This window comes from Channa argus, chromosome 15 (assembly GCF_033026475.1).
Source record: "Channa argus isolate prfri chromosome 15, Channa argus male v1.0, whole genome shotgun sequence".
Classification (NCBI taxonomy): domain Eukaryota; kingdom Metazoa; phylum Chordata; class Actinopteri; order Anabantiformes; family Channidae; genus Channa; species Channa argus.
In genome coordinates, this window is record NC_090211.1 from 9,114,066 (window position 1) to 9,129,032 (window position 14,967).

Below are 14,967 nucleotides of genomic sequence, written 5' to 3' on the forward strand. Positions count from 1 at the left end.
TGTGGCTTGTCGGTTAGTTGTGTGTCATCTAGAGGGCAGCAACCAGCACTGTAGTGTCTATACTGACAACAAGTAGAAGAGGAGTTGCCTGTTTCAGGCTTCAAACAAACTCCCGACGAAGTCCAAGTGTCTTCTCTGCTGGGAGGAAGCTGAGGCGGAAGGGGGAGAGGAAAGCTTCATTTAAACAGTAAGATTAGTCTTAGAGAAACTTTTAACTAACTATAGGACATAACATAATTCTTGTAACTACTTCAGCGTTAAGCTGACGTTCTTTTGTGTCCGAGGTTAAATAGTGAGCAACAGGTGTGTTAGCCTTAACCGCTGTTACATTTTCACGTTAACGTTGGCTAGTTGACAATTAGCGACACGTTTAACATTATTAGCGCGATCGCAGGAAAGACGTTAAAACGACCACAGTTAATCTCCTTCTTCTTCTCTTCTGGCAATAAAAGTAACACTTTAACTAGCTAGCGTTTGCTAGGACGACTGTTAGCTGATATTAGGTTGCTCTCTTAGCGTTATAAGCGTTGACGCTAGCAAAGCTAATGCTAGTTAGGAAATCATAAATGTCCAGCTCTGCTACACATTTTCATTACGCGGTGTAGAGTTAATAGTTTTGGTGAACTCCATGTGTGTCCGTGCCCAGGGAGTCGGATCGTTCATCGGCTTGCTCCAGCTAGTTGCCGTTAGTTACCCAGTTCTGACAGGTGAATCTCTAATGTAACGCTCACTAACAGGGGTGCTGGTTACGTTAGCAGCCCAACCTGTTATGCTAATTAACTATCTTAATGAACTGAAAATGCCAATTGTTTCAGCTTTGAAGTTTCGTTATGCAAACGAGTTTTAAAAGCCGTAAATGTGCACTCAGCGTTGATGGAGTGTGGGAGCTCCTAGGTCACATGCTGCATTGTAATCCACAGAAAAGACCTGTGTGCTTGTTTTAGGGTCGGTACTGAAAGTTTGCCTCAAGAGTTTCTATCTAAAACTTCTGCTTTACTCCTATGTAAATGACAAACAATACACGCTGGCTGTTTACCTGTGCACAGTAAAACCTCAATCCACACAAAGGTTCTCTAGGTATATTGTTTTACAGCTCAAATTCTTTTTAGCATAACTATGTTCCTGTACTGATCATGAGACCAGCATGGGGCCAGCTGATATTTTCTTACTCTTTTGTCACATGCCAGCTTCTCACAGTTGTGTTAAAGTAACAAACAATTGAGTGTTGAATGTCGAACTTTTGCATATCCTTCATGTTTTGTAGCAGGCGGCTCTAATAAACCTAATGCAGTGTGTTTCCACCAACTGCAAATCATGTTTGCTAATATTTGAGTGTTACTAATTTTCACTTAATGCTCCTTTTCTACAGACTGGTTGATTAAAGGGTGCAGAGCACTCTCATCCATCAGCAACATGGGGGACCTCTTAAGAAGTGAAGAGATGACACTGGCTCAGCTCTTCCTCCAGTCAGAAGCTGCCTACTGTTGTGTCAGTGAATTGGGAGAGATTGGGATGGTGCAGTTCCGTGATGTAAGTTCTGTTTTTTTTTTAAATCATCGCCACTAAATTGTGTATGTAAACTGTTTTTTTTACGTGGTGAAAAAAAACATGTGGTAATTTTATTTATTTATATATATATATATATATATATATATATATATATATATATAAAATTACCACATCAGTAACAGTTCTGCGAGAATTCATGCCTTTTGCGTCATGTGCTCATTGCTGACCCCCATTCCTGACTAACCCTGAGTGAGGCTTTGTGCTAGAAAATGCATGTATAATGGTCTGTAATACAGTAGGTCAGTGACATTTTATTAATTTAAAGAAATTAGACTAAATCATCCTCCACCAGTTTAGAAAATTGCAACTTTGGCAGGTGATAATGTCCAAAAGGAGTTTTTTGCTTCTTTTAAATGTTCATTGATAGATTTTCTAACATCCAGTTATTCCAAGAGTAAACAGTTGATAGCAGTGCAGAATTAATTGTACAAGTGTTACTACTTCAATGTAAATGTTGGCACCTAATTTTGATTTAGTCTTGTGAGAAAAATGTAAAATAGTAGTTAGTATTTAATATTTTCACATTGGTTGTAGTTTCTTTTTAGTAACCAAAAAAAAGTCTAGTTTTTATCTATGATAATTTAGTCTATTTTTTTGTGAGCTTTTTAGTATTCATATCTATGCATTTATACAATACTAACATATTTAGAAAATTTGAGACATCAGGTGTCACTGTATTGTGTTCATTGACCATGATTATGGGTGTTGCTTCAGTTGTATTTTGTTTAAAATATTGTATGGGTCCAGCTTAATAGGAGAAGCTAAATTATTTGATAATATTAATGTTTCACATTTCCTTGTCATGTTGAGCTGCTGCTGCATTTTAATAGACTCAGTTGTTTTTTAACCTATTGTCTAATTCGCAGTGGATTAATTTAGTTCATACACCTGGTTAAAAAGGGGCCAGAGGCAGAAAGTTACGGGATGTGAGAAGCTTCTTTATAACTGTCACTGACGCTACAGTTTCTGATTCACAGATCCTTGCCGGTCAGGAAGTGAGAGTTTCTCATAAGATGGATTTGTCATGGTCATTAGTTTGTATAGGTCGATGAAAAATGTGAAACATCAGCAAAGCTTTAGTTCTGAAAGGACACTTTATTTAATTTATTCAGTGACCTTTATTACAGTATTTATTTAGTTATTTTGTTTTGTCAGGAAAAGCTGGTCATCGTTGAATATTTTTCATTTTTATTATATAATGTATTTTTTCTTTTTTGCAGCTAAATCCTGATGTAAATTCGTTCCAGCGAAAGTTTGTGAACGAAGTACGGCGATGTGAAGAGATGGATCGCAAACTAAGTAAGTGTGCTTAGAGATTTCTTTCAGGAGCTGCCTGTGCTCTTACAGGAGCCCTTAGTGGATTTAACAGTGCTGCCACTGTGCTGTGGCAGCACAACCACAACCTCTATTTAATTTTGACACTCTTTAAAAAGTTAAATGGGCCCATACAAAGAGAGGTGTTGTCCTAAACATAGTGCCCTCTCAGCTTACTAGGAGGGGTAGTTTTTTTTAAATCCAGAGTTAAGTAAATGTACAACTCTACCCTTCTTTTAACATTGTTACTTCTTTCTCTCAGGATTTGTGGAGAAAGAAATAAAGAAAGCAAACATCCCCATAGTTGACACTGGAGAGAATCCTGAAGTCCCCTACCCAAGGGACATGATCGATCTGGAGGTGACTGTTTTCCTCTTAAACCTAAACAGCGACCTTTTTTACAGTATGTATTTTTTCCCTCTCTTGAATGCTCTGTCTTTCCCCAGGCCACATTTGAAAAGCTTGAGAATGAGCTGAAGGAGATAAACACCAACCAAGAAGCCTTAAAGAAGAACTTCCTGGAGCTGACTGAGCTCAAGCACATTTTGCGTCGCACGCAACAGTTTTTTGATGAGGTCAGCTTCATGGTACACATAGTCATGAAAAACGATGTGCTTGGTCTGTTAAGCAACATTGTGGTAGACTAAAGGAGAAGTTAGACTTTTACTTTTGTAAATGTTTCTTACTATTCAATTGCAACTAATTTTCATTTCACATCAGTGTCGTACAGACACTACCGATAAGCTGTCTGCACCAGTTAGACACACACACACACAGACACACACGATTTTGCAAAGCAATACGTTTTGTTTCATGGATGTTGCTCACTTGGCTCTGGCACATTCACACCAGCTATTCACCTTATCCACAAGTAGAATTGCAGTAAAATGCTTTGCTTAGATTTATTTCTCTGTACACTTTTCATTTGCTGGAGCAAAATCATTGCCATACCACCTTTTTTTCAACAGTGTCCCACTTTTTGCCTATACTGGCCAAAGTTGGTTTTTATGAGCTTTTTGGTCAATCATTTAGCCAAACATATAGCTGTTCACCCATTAACTGGTGAAGTTCACTGTCTGTTGGAAGCAAACTTTATCTTTTCTCTGATTATTTAACAATGATGTAAATAATAATGTAATTTTATAGAAACACTGTTTATCAGTATATGTGTGTGACATGTGGTGGTAAAGTAGTTATGTTATCATTGTAGCTGATGCTTTGTTTACTGACTCCTGTAGATGGAGGACCCCAGTTTACTGGAGGAGTCATCCATCCTCCTTGAACCCAATGAGATTAACAGAGGAGCTGCTCTCAGACTGGGGTAATTCTTGTGGGCTTTCCGGATTTAAACGGATTTGGCTTTTTTTTTTGAGACTTTCAGGTCTGTGCAATGTATTGTTACAGTCACATGCAGCATACCACTTCCCAGCTAAGTCACACAACAAAGGTCAAATAAGCAGGAAGGCCTAAATATTTATTGCCATAACATTACAGAATGTTACTTCACTGTTGTTACTGTGTGTATGTATGTATTTGTGTGTGTGTGTGTGTGTGTTTTTGTTAAATGTATTTGTCTTATCGGTTTTATGCACATCAGCTCTGGTAAGCAATTAACAAATTTTGTTTTATAGATTTGTGGCTGGAGTCATTGGTAGGGAACGTATTCCCACATTTGAAAGGATGCTATGGAGAGTTTGCAGAGGAAATGTTTTCCTGAGGCAGGCAGACATTGAAGATCCTCTAGAAGATCCGACTACAGTTAGTAGACTGTTAATGAACACACATTCAAAACTAAGGCATTTTTTTAATGTACTATTACTAACATCCTAACTCTATGATGATTCCTCAGGGCGACCAGGTCCACAAGTCTGTCTTCATCATATTTTTCCAAGGAGACCAGCTGAAGAATAGAGTCAAAAAGATCTGTGAGGGGTAAGTGAATTAGGAAAAATATTTAATTTAATTATTAACAATTATTAAGCGGTCTCACCCAACAACTCCTTATCTGTGCTTCATGTTCAGGTTCAGAGCAACCTTGTACCCATGTCCAGAAACACCCCTGGAGAGGAAGGAGATGCAAGCAGGAGTGAATGTACGAATTGATGACCTACAAATGGTAAGTAATACACTTCTGATGAAAATGTCTGCACACTGTTCAGTCAAACACTGACTTGTACAAATGTAGTAACAATTACTGATTTTATTTTTTTTTTTTAGGTTTGTTTTGTTTTTTGTTTTGTTTTTGTTAATGTGTTTTTCCTTCCTCCTTTGGGTAGGGTATGCCTGGTCTGCAAGATATTAGAGAAGGTAGTTAGTTAGCAATCATAAGTGACTAAAACATCTTACTTGGTCATAATGACAGGCTGTACATTGTACATTTTCCAATATTTATTTGATAAATACACATTCTTCTAAGTTTTCTTTGTACCAGTGTAGCCTTAATGATTTCATCCTCTGAAACAATCACAAGACTACCACCAACAATTACTCCCTTTTGACTTGAGCTGCAGTCCTCTCTATTTAATAGCCTGTTAATACACTGATTTCTTCCTTTGAGAAATAAAAGGAGAGCCCTTTTAATATTCAGGATTTTACATGTCTCTTTGACATGTAATTATACATGGATCCATAGGAGTGTTTTGCAATACATCACATTTGTACAGTGGCAAGACAATGTAAGTGAACCCTTTGGAAAAATCTTCATGTATGTATATGTTTGTCTCCAAAGATGGTTGATTAAATATCTATCATTCTTGGTTTTTTTTTCAATCTGTTCTGTTTTGGAAGAAACTATGTTAAGCCATTGGAATCATGAGTTTGCAAACCTGAAGTCCAATAAGTGTAAAAAGATGAGAGGTTAGAGAAAGATTAGCACTTTGACTTAAAAAGAGAAAACACAGTTTATTTACCACAATAATCTGCTGATGTGAATAATGCCAAACAAAAAACATCACATAAGACTATTGGTCTTTTTTTTTTTTTTTTTTTTTTTTTTTTGCATAAAGCTGCTTTGTTGTGAAATGAGCTAAGAGCTGTTAAAACCAAGCATCCTCAGAATATGGCTGAGCTAAAGTTGTTGTGAAAAAAGAGAGGTGCAGGTTTCTTTCTAAAGATTTCAAGTTGGGCTTGTTTAAGGCTGCGAAAAGTTCCTGTTGCTTTTTCCACAAGCACTATTAATATTTAATGTTTTTAATAAAGTCAGATAAGATTGTAATTGTGCTATAATTGCAATATCATAGTATTGAAATATAGCAGAAAACTAGGTAATTGGAAATCATTGACACACTCCTAATAGTCCTAATACTAGACGGATAATAAATAATTGACAAAGATGGAATTCCTCTTATGGCTCTCTGTACGGGTAGACAGTGTGTATCATGTTTGTGGATGCTATGCTGGTCACTACGTGGGCATGGAAGCTAAATGCCATGGTTGATGAAGAATGTGTAGCTGTTTGGACAGCAGTCTGCTATGTGTGGGCCATTAAGCTTTCGACAGCAGGCAAGGCCGTGCCTGTAGACAGACACCACAGAGCTTAAATAACCTGCCGTTTGCTGATCATGGGATTTGGCTTTAAATGTGAGTCATACAACTGCATATTTGGGAGTATCCTGTATCTCTTAGGGGAAAACCTAATGGATTGGGCAGCCTGTTGGTCTTTAACATATGGCTTAATGCTTACTAATCACACCAGTAAATGTAAACCCTTTGCTATGAATGTCAGGAATTGAATGTTTTATTCCTGCTATTTTTAAAAAGAAATTTTATAATTAAAATGGCTGTGACTTCTTTTAGATTGATGTTTTTGGTGATAAATGCCAATGATGATCAGAAACTTTATTTACAACAAAAGAAGCAAATACCATTTGTATCGTATCTACATCAAAGGTGCTGAACCAGACTGAGGATCACAGGCAGAGGGTCCTGCAGGCTGCAGCCAAGACAGTTAGAGTGTGGTTCATCAAGGTCAGAAAGATGAAGGCCATCTATCACACTCTCAACCTCTGCAACATTGATGTCACTCAGAAGTGTCTGATTGCTGAGGCATGGTGTCCTGTCTCTGAACTTGACTCAATCCAGTTTGCTCTACGCAGAGGAACAGTGAGTAACAATATGTGTTCAGTAAAAAACTCTCCACTATTTAGAAGCTGTGTTTCATATGCAAACTCGCACACCAGCCCCCATTATTCTTTCAGGCCGAAAACGAGCAAAGGCATGGTGGCAGTCTTAAGTCTTTTCTGTTTTGACCTTAAAACAATCTTCAAGAGCAGACAGACATGACAGAAACAACACTTAAAAAATATCAAGTGTGCCAGCTGAGTACTGGGTGTAACAGGTACTGTGAAATCATTGACCTAATTGATGGACCTGACTAATCAGCTGGCAAATCTAGTATCCTAGTATTCTAATCACACTTACATCTCACACACACACATTAGGGAACTTGGGATTAAAGGCCTTGCTCAAGGCCACCATTACCTTCATGGCTCTGTGCTTTTCATGGGGAGTAACTTTTCTGCTATTGACAATCATATTTTACTATTTATTTATAATTCATTTTACTAGAATATTTATTTTTAAGAAATCATCAATACAGCCCTGAAATGCTCTGTCCTTAGCCTGTTTCAATTCAGTACAGAGCAGCGTGCTGCATGTACAAACTCGCGCAAATAATACGGATGTAGTACTAAGGGGCTCGATAGATAAAGTCTGGATGTAGAGTCTCACGCCGACCTTTGCGTCAGGAGACCCAGAATTCCAGTGCATGTCTGACGGGCTATATACAGTTTCTTGAAAAAGTATTCCTACCCTTTCACTTTATCTGCATCTTACTCCATTTTAAAATGATTGTGGTTTTCCCCTTTTTTTCAATGAATTCCAGAAACATTTTAGCTGGTCATATTTATAAGTGAAAATAATACACAGCCTGACTTTTTTTTTTTTCTCCTTCATCTTGTTCTTAGGAGAAGAGTGGCTCTACTGTACCTTCAATCCTCAATAGGATGCACACCAGTCAGACCCCACCTACCTTTAATAAGACAAACAAGTTCACTTCAGGCTTTCAAAACATTGTGAATGCTTATGGAATTGGCAGCTACCGTGAGATGAACCCTGGTATGCATATGCCTCTGACCTTTGTGGTTTTGTTTAATAAATAAAAAATATGTTTAGCCAGCTACCTGTAGTTTCAAATTGCACACTGAAAGGCCTCAGCTGCAACCTCCATTGTCACCTTGTTTCATGAGATGTTTCACTCATTTGTTGTTTCACCTGCCACACCACCCTTCCCACCCTCATGTTATGCCACATCCTCACTTCCAGCACCATACACCATTATCACCTTCCCCTTCCTATTTGCGGTCATGTTTGGTGACCTGGGCCACGGGATTCTAATGACCTGTGGTGCCTTGTTCCTTGTGGTGAGGGAGAGGAGGCTGATAGCCCAGAAGATCGACAATGAGGTATGAGACACGCCACTTTCATGTCATCAATCCTACACCATCTTGACTGGGATATACCAGCCCCAGAGCCATACAAAGCCTGGTGTTTCTCTTTATTTATATGCATTAGAAATGCACATCACAAGTAAATACAAAATATATATTAAAAAAGTACATCTCTCTGTCTATCATCTATCACCAATACTGTGTATATACATTTTGATTAGACCATATCTTCCTTAGACCTGTATGGGTTTTTGTTTTTCTCATGACATTTTAAGACAATAACTCTTTCGGCAGATGTTCAACATGGTGTTTGCTGGCCGTTACATCATCTTGCTGATGGGAATCTTCTCAATCTATACTGGCATCATTTATAATGACTGCTTCTCCAAGTCCCTCAACGTGTATGGTTCTAGCTGGAGCGTCAGGCCTATGTTCAATTCTCAAGTAGGAGGCAACTGGACGTAAGTAATTGAAAATCACTTACTGGAGCTTTATTGTTTCATTCTGACTGCTCTGCTTTGCTCTAATTTAAGTTTACGTTCTCATTCTGTTCAGACTTGACACACTTTCTGGCAATGCAGTTTTGCAGTTGGACCCAGGAGTACCAGGAGTGTTTGCTGGACCATACCCCATTGGCATTGACCCGGTGTGTGTGTGTGTGTGTGTGTGTGTGTGTGTGTGTGTGTGTGTCTGTGTGTGTGTCTGTGGTCTCGGAATTGTGCTAAGGATTCCAGCTGAGTTGTTACTCATTAGTTTGTTGCTAAAATCAGTATTAGGATTAATCTGTATTCATAGCCATGTATTTCAAATAACTTGATGATGTTGTGTCTTAGATTTGGAATATTGCCTCCAACAAGCTGACATTCCTGAACTCCTTCAAGATGAAGATGTCTATTATCCTGGGAGTATTCCACATGCTTTTTGGAGTCTCTCTCAGTCTTTTCAACCACTTGTAAGTTTTCAATTTTCAATTGTATTTCCTTTATCTTTTTTCCACACTTGCCATGGCATCACATTGGATTTTTGCAATACTCTACAGGTATTTTCAGAAACCTGTGAATATCTACTTGGAATTTATCCCAGAGATTATCTTCATGTCCAGTTTGTTTGGCTACCTAGTCGTTCTGATTTTCTATAAATGGACCATATACAATGTAAGCATGTCCAGAGAAGCTCCCACTCTCCTCATCACCTTCATCAACATGTTCCTCTTCAACTACAGTGACTCCACGAACAAAACTTTCTACAAAGGGCAGGTTGGATACACTCGTTAGGCACATCCATCCATCTTTTTGTTCTTAAATGAATAGCAACACAATGATCACCCTTCTTTTGTGATTTTCTTTATTCCCCTGAATCTGTAGATTATTATACAATCATTCTTGGTGATCTTGGCCTTGGCATGTGTTCCCTGGTTGTTAGTAGTGAAACCTCTAGTTGAGCGAAATCAGCATTTGAAGAAGAAAAGTCAGGTAAGATAAAGCAGAGCTGCAACCTCAACTATGGGATAGCCTATTTTTGTATCATTATAATGACAATAAGTGACTATTTTTATGCATCTTGTGTGAAAGGGTACGCAGAACTTTGGAGGGGTCAGAGTGAGCAATGGGCCCACTGATGATCAGGCTGAAATTATCCAGCATGACCAACTCGATCAGCATTCTGAGGAAGAGCATGAGGTAAAAAGAAAATGTGCCCTCGTCACAAACACTCTTCTACCTGACAGGATTATATCCCTCTTACACATAAAGTTTGCAAACTGGAAGGCCATGGGGCTTCAGACTAACTTTTTCTACTCCTAGCACTTTTTACTGAAAATCATATGAGCACCAGCACAAAATTAATATTTGTTCCATCTCAATTGTAGTACTTCTAAATGTTTTAGTAATAAATAGACAACTTAGACAAATAACAATGCTGTAAGTAAAATAATGCTTTAAAAGGCAATTTCATTAAAGATAATTGCTGCTCTTTTAAATTTAAATGCCAAATAATTAAAATAAAATAACATTTAGAAATGTAATATATAGAATAAAAACAAATTGTGATGTATTATTTTACATTGAGCTACCCAAGAGAATACAGTAATTAATGAGCTCCATTACTTCTAGCTATAATATGAAAGATGAACACGATCATGCATCAGAAATTCTAATCTAATAATATATTGTATATTACTCTGAAATGAGACATTTTTACAAATTTTTGGTAAATTAAGTATATCTTGATGCCAGTACTTTTTAACTGCTAAATACAACTTTTTGTTTTGAAGCAGGATTTTTGCTTATGAGGGTATTTTTACTCTGTAGTACTGCTATTGATCTGAGTCCTTCCTCTTCCAGTGTATTAGTATTTTTCCTAACACAAATGTATTAATAGCTTTTGTTAAGAAAAGGATCTGGCTAGTTTTTCTACCACTGCTTTCTTTCTATAAAAATATGTGTGCTTCATAACCTGATACTGCAATTAATATACAGACTATATAGTTTGTGCTTTATGACTGTTGCAGGTTTAAAGTTTGTGGTCAAGTCTCCAAACATGGTTTCTCCCCACAAATGTTGGGTCACACCAGGAACATTACATACTGTAAAATACATAGCATTCCCATAGCCATGTACATTGTTTGAGCCATATTAGGAATTTGTGCCTGCACTTAGTTATAAAACATTACAGTGCCTTGTGGTGGCATTCTGGAGAACTGGGCAAGCAGTTAAGTTGCATTTGGTTGTGGAAAGGCAAGTTATAGTATCTACTTACATCTTTGAATAATTCACTCACTCAGCTGTTGGAAACAGAAACCAATACCTTACACCTGTTTCCTCTTCCACTGTGGAAATGAACAATTCATTATGGAAAAAGGTCCAATTTTGCAAATTGTTTTAAGGAACTATATTGTGTATCAGCTGTCAAACTGTACAGTGAGTAGAAATGAAAGAAATGCAGTTTTTGATTTTGTGTTTCCTAATTCACCAACTTTGTGTTTAGTTCCTTTTTAAATGTATACTTCTTGTGAACTGCTGATAAGTCATGCTGCAGAGCTTTAACACCACGTAGAAGGAAATCCATATTTGTGGGTTTAATTTAATTTTGAAATGAACTGACAGTGCATGTGGGACGAATGTTTCATCCTTCAGTGTTGAGCATTGGGCTGCGTTATATGACGATATATTTCATGTGAACATAGAAAAACTTCTTATCGTTTCATATTCTGCTCTATCGTGGTCGCAGATCAGACTCAAAGTACAAAGCAGCTTTCTACCACATGATGCAGACGCAGCATTTTAGCAACATGTGGAGGAGCCTGACAGTGAATAAACATATGTAGTTTGTGTGCTTAGGATTTAATTTACTTACTTATGCTGAGTGAATGAAGCAGCATTTAAAATGATTTCTGAGAAAAAGCTGCAGGGCTCGTCTGTAAAAATATAGGCCTTTCATTTCCATTTTTTATTAGATTACATTGTCATGACTCATGATTGTCATGACATGATTCATTGTCATGAATAGACTCACCTAAGGAGGCTATTTAAGCCAGGTGAAAACGAGGCCCGCTCTGAGACCCTTCACCGACAATCAACCCACCTTAACTTTTAATGCAACTACTTGACCATTCCATGTATTTTGAATGCTTTTCTTGCATGACAAATACAGACTAACCCTACTAACACTTCAAGTGTATAATTCAAATTGTATTCATAAATCAGCTTTCCCATGTAATTTCAGTGAATGCACAAAAAAGTCTATTGTGAAATTTGAGTCATGTTACACAGCCCTAGTTGTGTATGAGAAACTGGTTTTTTTTTTTTCTTCTTTTTCTTGTGACCTTCTCGTCCACTGATGTTGGTCTGTCCATCTTTGCTTTGTCAATAACCAAGCGTTGCCTTTTATCACCTGCTTTCAAGGCCAACCAGGAGGAAGAGGTAGGACAGGAGCTCGTGCTGCAACTCCACCCTGCAACCTATCCCCTCCCGCCATGTTGCATGTCTAGCAATTCTGTCTCTTTCTGCTCCTTGCCTTGTTCACTATGTATGCCTTCAAACATTGCCTGCTGTTCTTATATATGTGTGTGTGTGTGTGTGTGTGTGTGAGTCTGGGTGTTTGTGTGAGAGTGTGGGTGTGTGGGAGAGTCTTGTTGTATGTGTGTGTGGGTGTGGGTGTGGGTGTGAGTCTGGGTGTGTGATTGTGTTCCTGGAGTCTCCCGTTGAGACATGGGTTGCAGGGATTCTTCAAGCAGTGGGTGCCAGTTGGCCAGTGCTTTCTTACACTCACTGATGTGCATGAAGTATTAGCAGAGCAACTGATTCTTTGGGTTCATGGAGACCTCCTCTAATTTGGGGGGCCTTGCAGATCCACAGTAGCTTTCCTTTCTACTACCTGAATGATCACGCGCACACATGAACTCCTATCTGAACCTCAGGACCTGTGGTACAGATGTTGTTTTCACCAACATACATTTATGTTTTGGTGTCATGTCTCTGTCCAACAGTTTAACTTTGGAGATGTAGCAGTGCACCAGGCGATCCACACTATAGAGTACTGTCTGGGCTGCATCTCCAACACAGCATCCTATCTGAGGCTTTGGGCCCTCAGTCTGGCTCACGCAGGTAAGTCAAAACCTTTGATCATTAAGGTTTGATGTAAATATGTAAAATCATCCACACATTTAGACAATGAACTCTAAATTGTGCGCATTCTTTGTCCCATGCACAGAGTTGTCAGAGGTTCTGTGGACCATGGTGATGCATATTGGCCTGTCAAACCGCGGCTTTGGGGGCTTTGTTGTATTGTCCTTTATCTTTGCCGCCTTTTCTTGCCTCACAGTTGCCATACTCCTCATTATGGAAGGGCTTTCAGCCTTCCTACATGCACTGCGATTGCATTGGTAAGTTGAGCTGTGTGTGGGGGTGTGTGTTGCCTAGGTCAAGTGTCAAAGATTGTACTTGCAGTGTAGTCTGTTACTCTTTATGATTACACAGAAAAAGCTTCTTTGTCCTGGAATCAATGTCTTTATCTGGATCAAGGGTACAAGTAACTATTAACAACAAATATGAATTGTAGTGATGATTCAGTGCTGATAAACTTTGTACAGACAGCCTACAGAATGGCAGCCATTCACAACTCCTAACTTAAAAGGTAACTGTCACTTATCACTGTCCTTTTTAAAAATAGAGCCCGATCTTTTTCCAAAAGGGAAGGGGCTTATGTTACAAACTCCAGGACTGTGTCCAGGAGCAGGGTGTAGACTTAAGTGGGTGCGGACTTGGAATAAAGATCAGGGGTCATCAGGGGGGACTGCTCAGCTCAGCATTGCCCAACCTCACCATCATCACCAGTATGGCCTGACTGTGTTATTGTGTAATAGATGTTCTGCTCATTGTTGTATTTTCTTTGTAGGGTGGAGTTCCAGACCAAATTTTATATAGGCCAGGGCTACAAGTTCCTCCCATTCACCTTTGAAGCCATCTTGGATGGGAGGTCTGAGGACTGATCTCTGACTAACCTTCTAGTGTCGCTCATCTTGAGAATCTGTGTGGCGTTAAATTGTAATTTGTAATCATTCATGTTTTTGTGAGATGCTGTTTCCATCTTCTTGGGTGTTACCAGAACTTTGAGTGACACTCCTTACCTCCCTTAACATTTCATCATCTTTTTCTTAATTTCTAAATCATAGATCTTACCGACAGAAATAACAATTCACTCGTTCCTAATAAGATTAACTGTCATCTGTTGTGCCTTAAGTCTTTTTTTTTTTTTAAATTTAGTTAAAAGTTGGTAAAAATGGTGTTTAATATTCTTTATGTTAATATTTCCTTCATAAAAGCTGCATTTATCGAATTGGAGGGTTTCTCCATCTATGCATAAAGTTCCTGAAGACATGGCCATTTAGAAAAAAGTGACTGTTTCATACTTAGCGACATTGTTGTACAGTTGTTTCTGGTTTAGCATTTTTCATCAGCAACAATTAACATCTTGTTTGCACAGTGCTGCTCATCAGGTTGATTTCACAAACACCCACTTTGTTTGCACATGTAGACAATGACTCCTCCATCGCGTACATACTGACCTCACGCTGTCCAAAGGGAAGACACATTAACTTATTTCAGGATGTTGGGTCAGTTCTCTGGAATTGAATATTTACTGACTGATACTTCACTGTGCTCTGACTGTGCCGCAAGTGCCTTTTTTTTTGTTTGTTTGTTTTATTTTTCTACTGTCATAGAATAGTGATCTGTAACAATCCAGTGTGTTAGAGTGACACAGCGATTGAATGTTCTTCCATATGTTTTCATTTGTATGTTCAAGTAAAAAATAACATCGTCACTTTGCATAGAGAAACTAAAGCACACATCTTCAGACTAAATGTTTCAGAAATGAGTGAGCACCCATGTTAATTGTCCATCTATGATCAATAAAGTGGAAAGAGCAGGTTGTGTCATTTTTTTTTATTTAGTGATTTTACTTTTACTCCACTGCAGAAAGTTAACACTATAGCAACATCCATGATCAGTTAAAATCTTACTTCAGTTCAAATGCTATATTAACACAATATACAGACCATAATGTGTGTATGTGTATATAGTTGAGTTCTAAAAACTAAAGAAAATGATGAGATTCTTTGGCAAATTTGAAACTATAT

General features: G+C 38.2%; 1 protein-coding gene across 3 annotated transcripts; it reads left to right on the forward strand.

Annotated features, from left to right (window-relative positions):
- The first annotated feature begins 37 nt into the window (after positions 1–37).
- atp6v0a1a (ATPase H+ transporting V0 subunit a1a) lies at positions 38–14,756 on the forward strand. 3 transcript variants are annotated; one of them, XM_067477364.1, is made up of 22 exons: positions 38–187; positions 1,370–1,530; positions 2,790–2,868; positions 3,146–3,243; positions 3,330–3,458; positions 4,122–4,204; positions 4,515–4,641; positions 4,733–4,815; positions 4,906–4,999; positions 6,772–6,984; positions 7,848–7,998; positions 8,206–8,345; positions 8,625–8,791; positions 8,886–8,976; positions 9,164–9,282; positions 9,370–9,586; positions 9,695–9,802; positions 9,902–10,009; positions 12,206–12,250; positions 12,817–12,934; positions 13,041–13,212; positions 13,725–14,756. In XM_067477364.1, the coding sequence occupies exons 2-22, from the start codon at positions 1,414–1,416 to the stop codon at positions 13,816–13,818; spliced, it is 2,553 nt and encodes an 850-aa protein (XP_067333465.1). In that variant the 5' UTR covers positions 38–187; positions 1,370–1,413; the 3' UTR covers positions 13,819–14,756. The 3 variants fall into 3 exon arrangements, with proteins under 3 accessions (XP_067333465.1, XP_067333466.1, XP_067333467.1); XM_067477365.1 differs by having other exon boundaries at positions 12,233–12,250; XM_067477366.1 differs by lacking the exon at positions 12,206–12,250.
- Positions 14,757–14,967: the final 211 nt, after the last annotated feature.